This window comes from Loa loa (assembly GCF_000183805.2).
Source record: "Loa loa unplaced genomic scaffold supercont3.54, whole genome shotgun sequence".
NCBI lineage: Eukaryota > Metazoa > Nematoda > Chromadorea > Rhabditida > Onchocercidae > Loa > Loa loa.
In genome coordinates this window covers 97,565-106,029 of record NW_018108234.1, presented here as the reverse complement: position 1 = coordinate 106,029, position 8,465 = coordinate 97,565, and the positions used below count along the sequence as shown (strand labels likewise).

Here is an 8,465-nt window from a genome sequence, read left to right as displayed (position 1 = left end):
TATTCCTGCGGTTAACTCTGCCAAGCTACGAAGAGAGGAAGTATATCCGATAAAATAAAGAATCCAAACGGATTTAGATATTGTGGAATATTTATCTATCGGATGAAAATGTCTAAAATAAATGAAGTAAGGATACCGAATTATTTCTCAAAAACTCTTAACGTGAGTCTACCGCAACCTGCGTCACACCAAACAGAAGTCATGTATGTTTCAAACAACGAGAAGACGTTTACATCAACGCCCAGAAAACCACCCACCTCACACTTCACAATCGACCGCAGTGACGCGGTACTCTGAAAGACGCGGAACGATACTACTCCCGCATTGTCTCATCACATATTACTCTCTCACCATCTTTTTCTCCTCTATCTCCCAAAAGTATGCAATCTTTTCCTCTTCAGGATGTGATGTCTCATTGGCACTTACCGTTGAATTTGAATCCGGCATCCGCGGCATTTTCCGGCATGAGGTAAGGAGGGGTTACGTTTTTCGCCGTCCGATTGGTTCGTCACGACGATTTCGATTTCTTTCCGTTATGGGAAACTCCAAAGTGTTACATGCTAGATCTTTGAATTCCTCTCGGCATTGCAGTTTTTCCGGATGCTACGTTCAATAGTGGATATTGCTAGGGAGGAATGTCTAAAGCGAAGTCAATGTAAAGTCGAGAAATACCGTAATTCCATGCAGAGGTTTGGAGCTTCAGACAGTGACATCAACCGAGGTAGATTTTTTGACTTTTATGGCTTTTAATTAAAGATTTTAATTTCGAGTCGCATTTTGTTTTGTAAATTTCAGTTATGCTGTCCGTTATTTGCGTTTTTCCGATCAAATTGTTCAAATATATAATGTTATCTTCTTTCTATAGTTATCAGCAATTTCAACTTTCAATTTAAACCACTTACGTTCCTAATCATTTTTTGTTTTTTAAACTTTACGCAGCCTGTTGTTGCGTTTTCTTTCTTTTCTTTTTCTTTTTTTTTTTTTTGATTTGGATTATTCCGATTTCAGTCTCTGGTTTTTATTTTTGTCTTTCATACTTTAGTTATATCATATATGAAGTCAAGTATCCACCCTTTTTAATTTACTAGTTTTCAAACACTCCAGTCCGTAGTTCTTTTGAGTTTGAAATTTAAATAATTTAATTAAATAAAGGTAAGAAATTATGTAGTTTTAAACTGAATTTATAGTGGAGATTCAGAATGTTCCTCACAGATTTACTTTTAACATATACGCTTTGTAGTGATCTTAGCTCCTGGTTGATGAAAAATAGTATATTTAAGAAGCTGATTAATATTCAAAATGTTTTCCTCTTTGTTCCTTTATTGATCAGTAGAGCAACCTGAAGAGGAAGCCGAGCTTGGAAAAAACTGTAATTGCAGTGACTGGTAATTTGATTGAAAGGAACCAAGAACTGGCTGATTTATTACACGACATTGAGTCGCTAGAAGAAAGGTTGAAGGAATTGGAAGAAAAGGATTTGGAACAGAAATTACTCCACTTCAAGGTACCATTTTTAAATGAATTTCTTACTCTGTATAAAGAATATTACCCTTCTCCGTAAACTTTCACAAAACTAAAAGAAGAATTAAATTACCTGAATTTGTTTATTAGTGACCTCTCATTTTATATTCCATTCTTTATTTTTTGAAACATGCATTATTGCATGCTGATATATTGGATGAATCATGGTGATATTAGATTTGTTGTTACCGTCCCTTTTTTTTTAAATTTCATCTGTGTCGGTAAATGAATAATTTGAGAAGGTACTTTCGATTGCATGGTAGTCCCATATATAATTGGTGTAATGAAGCAATATTTTCTGATAAATTTTAAGAAGTTCTAGTGGAATCATGCTTCGAGCTTTTGAAATGCCTTCTATCTTTTAGGAATTAGATGGTGTCCTCGAAGAAAGCAATTCAAAAGAAAATATTTCATCTGGATGTGATTTGGATGGTACTTTAAAATCAGAGCCGATATCATGGGACGGTAATCAAATGCAGTCCAATCGACGAAGATACAGTCTCCTTGTTTCGCAATTAAAAGTCTGTTTTGTTATTCATTGCAAGAAAATGGATGTTTCTAGACCGTACGTCTCGTTTGAACTGTACAGTTTTTGGCAGTTTTTAGAGTTTTTGGAAAGTAATCGTCAGCAGAATCTTAATTCATTTTTCATTCTGTATTTTCTCTCTAATATTTTCTTTTTCTTGGCACACATAATTAAATTTGCCACATTCTCGTCAAACACAGTGTTCTTGGATTACGCAGACTATTTTTCCACTGATATTTCAGAAGTCTTTACGATTAGTTGAAACTAGTGAATTCATTCTGATCCCATCGAAAACGCGTGGTCGAATAGGTCGTCTTGAACTAAACCAGGTAAAATATTTGGTAGAATATATCATTACATTTTCAAGAGCTAGGTCTTTATATATTATTTTGCTTTGTTTTCCAAAACATGAATGCATCCTGAATCTTCTGGAAGTAAGACTGGATACTGTAGGATTTTTTTATCCTCTCCTTCATTATCACGGTGTGCTGCTTCAATTTAAGATTAATTAAATCCTATTTCAGTTGCTAAAAAAAATTGATGAAGTTTTTTCGGACAAATATGTTTGTCAAAAACGGCCTCCTCTTGCAGTGAAAAATGCCAAAAAGCAGGTGATACTTCAAATGTGTTAGAATTTTTTTAAGCTTTTAGATTCATATCTAACATTTAACAGTGCTTGATTAGTTACCCAACTGTATCAGGTTTTCATAACTAAAACTTATTTCGAAGTCAAAATCTGAGTGGTGTCGGAAATGATGCAGTAATGTTCAGACATAGTTTAGCTGGTCCAGAATGCTTGCATAGTTCAAATTAGCTGATTGCTATGTGATTTATTTTCTTCATCGAATTAAGGAGTGTGAGAAACTGAGAGGACGGTGGTATGTTGCACTGAATGAGCTCCTTGTTCGTTTCACATCAAAAGAAAAAATTTCCTGGAGATTTGCGCTACCTTGTTTAATATATCTGAAACGACTGGAAGAATTACGAATTGATGATAATAATCTCTTCATTGCAGCCGTTCTGTCGTGATTGTATCATTCTTCAATCTTATATTAGGAAGGTTGAATATGTCATCTTCGCTAATGTATCATCTAAAGTTTTTATCTGCCAGCAACTCTTACAGCTTTCAGCTATTTACTCTCCTTGTTGACTGCATAGCTGAGTCATTTCTTTCTAGTACCAGCATTAAATGACGTCCAGGATTCTTATGACTTCAAAAGAAACAAAGATAAATAAAGCCCAGAAAAATTGTTAGTGCGTTAATTTGTTAGTAATATAACAATTTGACATTAGCGATTTGAAAACGATATTTCGATTGAAGCTCAATTCTTTATTTTTCTTACTAGTAGCTTAGTTTTCTGCCTTTGATTAGACTATGGATTGAGGGTTTTTTAGCCACAAGTACAGTAAATTTTTTACTTCTAGACACATTAATCGCCTTGCTGATAAATGTTCGACATGGCGGATTGCGACTGAAAGGCAGAAAATAATACAGGTGCAAACCTTCAGAAAGATACGGATGTCTAGAAATTGATAGTGAATCATAATTGAAAATAATATCCAGACATCTGAATCGAATTGTTGATAGGTAGCTAAAATTGCGAGACATTCTGAATATCTATTGGAGCTGAGCGATATGTTATTTTTGCAAAGCTCTCTTTATGTTGCATCATATGTTGATATTGTCTTTGATATATGTATTGTCATTGTACATTAAGATAACGAAATTTTCATATTGTTTGAAAAATGAATGATTTATGTATCAATCTTGAATTTGTTAATTTATAGCTTCATTGTCATTAGTCCTACACGTATATTTGGAACAAACGGTTTGAATTATTGGTGATCTAACCAACTACTGATATCTCATTCGAAGCGCTGTGGATTATAAACACATTTAAGAAGGCCGTTACTTTAGGAACCCATTTCAGTCTTAACATTTATTTGCAGTGCATATGCATAAGATCCTTACTTTTTCACTTCAGATTTGCTATTTTTTTTGGTGGGAATTGATGGGTCGCATTTGTAGCGTTAATGAGTATTAGTCGAACAATGCAGGCACAGCGACATTCTGGTTCGATTTAAAGCTGATTTCGAATTTTCCTTTATTCTTCAGGTTGATTATGCTAAAAATTGTAAAATTAAATCGAAAAAAAATTTTAGTTCGTTTGCATGCAGCTGAATCAACCCGTGTGCTAGATGAGATAACACGGAAACGACGTTTAAGAAAACAATTAGAAGCCCTCGAACAGGTTTTTTTTTCGACGATGGCAGTACTTTCAATTTGCACTTCCTCAACATTGCTTTTAAAATAAATATTTAGATAATGACTAATTACCTCGTCTTTCTATACAAATTTTCTTTTGAAGTGCTTTTGAAGCTTAGTTCCAAGCTGTCACAGAGTTTTTGAAAAAAGTTACAATTAAGTACCATCTAAGATGAATATTCATATTTTGTTTTGCACTAATTAGTGTTTTGGGTTAGCGTATTGTTTTATAATGAACTGTTAACTTTTTATTAAGAGTGATAATATGGCTTCCCAATTATAGCACTGGTGAATAAAAATTTTAAAGGTATAGAATTCATAAGATGGTCAGTCAAGCTGATGTGGGATGGTCATACTGTTGCACCTCGTGACTTGATAGCTATCATTTCCGTTTCAAAAAAATTTGTCGCAATTTGCTTACCTCTTTATACTTCCTACGTAACTTTTTCGATCAACTATTTTGTTCATTCACGAAAAGAAAGATCGTATTGTTTATTTCGTCGATAGCTCTTAATTTTGCAGACTAAACACTAACATTGAATTCAATGTTTGATGTAGTTGAATTTTTATAGGACAATTTTCATGAAGATCCTCACGCACAATTGCAGTGGCATAAAAATATTCCCAAATTCGAAGATGACCAACTGGGACAGTCATCAGCCCGTAAAGGAGATACTGAACCAGGTAATTTCTTTCGTTTTATAATATATAACTTAATGAACCGTGACGTCACTTTTTATTGTAACTTTATATCATTTTTGTGTCATGAGTACACACAAGCGTATGGACTAATAAAATTATAATTTTCCATTTCATATTTTTACCACAAATTTGAATTACGTTCAGTAGCCATTTCTTGACAGTTTTTTCATTAGATTGCATTTTATAGTTATTTCGACATAGAGAAGAATACCTGTTCACAAATTTTCTAGTCGTCGATTTGCAGTTGCGATTTGTGTAAAGATTTGAACTTTGCTTGTAGGAAAGAAAAAGAAGAAATTCAAAGTGGAGTATTTTAAGCAGAGATTTCGGAAAAATTTCTCAGCTTTAGTTGAAGAGGAAACGGTATGAGTATCTTCTCCGAATGTAAATTGTTACTAAAAACTTCAACTTTTTTCGTGTCAAATTGTCACAGTTATTTTTATTATTTATTGCGGAATCACCACTTATTTCATTTATTCATGTTTATACAAACTTAGTTTTTCTGCTGCTAATAATGAAAGAAAAGGATACAGTAAAGGTTGTACTTCGTAATGCTTTATAATTGTAAATGTGAAAATCGAATTGTTGCTAAAATTTGGTGTTTCCATATTCGACTTTAATGTGATTTATTATTTTAAGCTGTCGAAATCTATGGAAATTTCGGGTTTTGATGCATATAATGCTGCACGGGCACCACCAAGTAGCATACCGCCACGGCAGTTTTGCTCAGCTTGCGGTTTCTTCTCCAAATATACTTGCATGAGATGTGGTGCGCGATACTGCTCAATAAGTTGCAGAGATCTGCATAATGATACTAGGTAACGGTTAAATTAATGCCTAGCTAACTTCAAGCATTTAAAGGAAATTTTAAGTAAACAATCCTTTAAACAAAGATTCGAGAAAGTCTAGAGACAAATTAAGATAAATCATTCTGGACCTAAATGAATTTGTGGTATTTCGCAGAAATTATTCTTTTTTGACCACTGTCATATTTACTAATCCAGCCTTTTTTCTTGCACACCTGGAATTTGACTACTTTTTTTCTTTACATAAATACCGTGAAATCTGATGCGCTGTAATCAATCAACCTTAAGGGCATGAGAAAATTTCCTTTTCCAAAATTTTCCCCGATCCTTCTTTTTGTTGACGTTTGAGATCATGCATTCGAGATCAGTGCTGCATAGTTTTCTACTGATAAAGAGGAGAGGGCAGATTTTTTTTCTTCGTTCTCGACGTTTTGAGGTCATGTATGCAATTTCTTCTATCATTTATCAAATGGCTGTGTTTTCAACTATATTATCTAGAAATGTGAAATTTTGATATTGTGCAATGAGGATTCCTCAGAATGTTACAGTTTTCTACTAATGAAAAGGATAAGTGCAGATTTTTTTCTTTTCTTTCCCTAATATTTTTCACTAATATGCGTACAGCAAGACTTTCAGAAAATTTTTTTCATCGTTTTCCATGATTTGCAGAGAAAGCTAAGGTCATTATTATGAAATAAAGTTTTTTAAGTTCCGATGACTTGTCGAGTTCGATGGACTGTTAAATGTAAATTTCCTGAATGTATAAAGTTGCGGAAAGAGAACTATGACTTATGGATATTTCTGTTCGCATATAATCAGTGAAAGAAAGAAAATCTCTTGTGATTGCGCTAGTTCAAGACTGTTATCATTTTGACGAATCCGAGATAATATTACACAGCAACAAAGATTCATATAATCAGATTATCCCGATAACAGCTTAGCCATTTGTTAGTGGTCGTTGAATGCGTCGCAGATGACGGAAAAAGAATAAACTTGAAGAACTTTCAACTTTCCCGAGGAACGAATGATATTTATTTCCCACATGTCCTTAGAAAAGTTCGACTTAGCATAATACAGTACATCAGATATCTTAATTTGAGGTGACACAGGGCTTAGTGATGCAAGAACTATGTTTGCAGGTCATACATGGATTAAAAGTGCTTAGGATTTGTGCCACAAACTCGTGAGAGCTTCAGATCAACCCATAAAGCCATAGAATCGTAATTACAAATTTTTATGGAGTGTTTAGCGTCATTTCATCGGTGCCAGTCCATGTAAAGCTTGGGACAAATATATGGGATCTTTGTTTATTTTTCGAGAAGACATTTGCCGCTCAGCGTCTCTAAAATCTGCGCCATTAGAACTTAGTATATTATGGATAGTTAATCTGTTTTGAAATGTTGTCCTAATTAAGAAGAAATACCTTATGCTTATTGCTAGAAATGTTTATTCCAACAAAATGTTATAGGTCAACGGTTACGCTATTGTTAGCACGTTGACTTTGAATCCACAGATTTCTATTAATGCGATTGTAATTTAGGTGTTTGAAATGGACAGTGTGAGCAAGAATCTGAATGGAGCGGAATGATTTCACGAACGGAAATCCTGAAAAACTTGCTCTCCATAAATACAAATTTTCACACCAACTCCTTTCGGAGAAATTGTTTAATATTCAAAATTCTTTACTTTTGTATATGGCTGTTGTTACTATGTATTTTTTTATTTTAAAATAGGCATAAATAGGTAAAGAAAAATGCATTATCGATGAAGAAAACGGACGACGCTTCCAATCAATCACCCAGCCATTTTCTATATTGCGCATAAGAGAGGTGAGGGTGGGAAAACGGGTGGCATCGTTGTAATGGACGAGGAGTGGTCGTCACCTTTATGATCTCTAGGTTGGCCTCTTTTCTTCTCTCTGCTGTCGAAGATCTACGCTTGCTAGTCATTCATTTGATCTTGCCTCGGATTGGTTTCCGGATACATCTGACGATGTTTGTAAGTACTTGTGTAGAGAAGGTAATGGTGAAGCGTTGTCACCATGTGTTGCTGCTCCCATTTTTGTCTATTTCTAGAAGTGTTGTAATCCTTTTTTCTTTCATTTCTTATCGCGCATTCTCAATCTGATGATCTATTGTAATGTATTCGTAAATGATGCTACTTTCCTTATTCACTTGTCACATGAAAGAATTAAGTCCTGAGATATTCAAATTCTAACGATTATTTTGATACTGTATCGTCTAGCAAATACTGTAATGATGGCAACTGCCAACAAAAGCAGTCAGTCATATTCTTTAACAGAGAAGATAATCTAACGGCAACGTCCGTTGTCAGTTAAGCTACTCGGAATTATCTGACAGATGAAAGAGAAGAGAAGAGAAGGGAAAGGGAAGTCTAAAAGTTGTCCATATAGATAATAAATATATTTGTTACAGTATCAGAATTATTTGAATATTCGAAGTGAAATAACAATTGTTACCATAGCTAAATATCTCTGTTTTGTGAACGATTCATGATGTTAATCTTTAAAATCATTTATTACAATAGAACGCAGTATTTACTATTTTATTGTTCATTATGACATTTTATGTTTCAAAGCTCTTTTTCTTTTTCTATCAAGTCCTGGTTGGAAGTTACTTTCAAG

General features: G+C 33.9%; 2 protein-coding genes across 2 annotated transcripts; both read left to right on the top strand.

The window, feature by feature from the left end:
• The first annotated feature begins 585 nt into the window (after positions 1-585).
• On the top strand, positions 586-3,285 carry LOAG_03511 (hypothetical protein). The gene is made up of 6 exons (XM_003139048.2): positions 586-721; positions 1,380-1,504; positions 1,887-2,042; positions 2,290-2,376; positions 2,572-2,658; positions 2,900-3,285. Exons 1-6 carry the CDS (start codon positions 601-603, stop codon positions 3,074-3,076), a joined length of 753 nt encoding a protein of 250 aa, XP_003139096.1. The 5' UTR covers positions 586-600; the 3' UTR covers positions 3,077-3,285.
• A 742-nt stretch (positions 3,286-4,027) lies between these two features.
• Positions 4,028-7,641, top strand: LOAG_03510 (HIT zinc finger family protein). The gene is made up of 6 exons (XM_020446339.1): positions 4,028-4,121; positions 4,211-4,299; positions 4,886-4,997; positions 5,296-5,378; positions 5,655-5,833; positions 7,362-7,641. Exons 1-6 carry the CDS (start codon positions 4,082-4,084, stop codon positions 7,381-7,383), a joined length of 525 nt encoding a protein of 174 aa, XP_020303302.1. The 5' UTR covers positions 4,028-4,081; the 3' UTR covers positions 7,384-7,641.
• Positions 7,642-8,465: the final 824 nt, after the last annotated feature.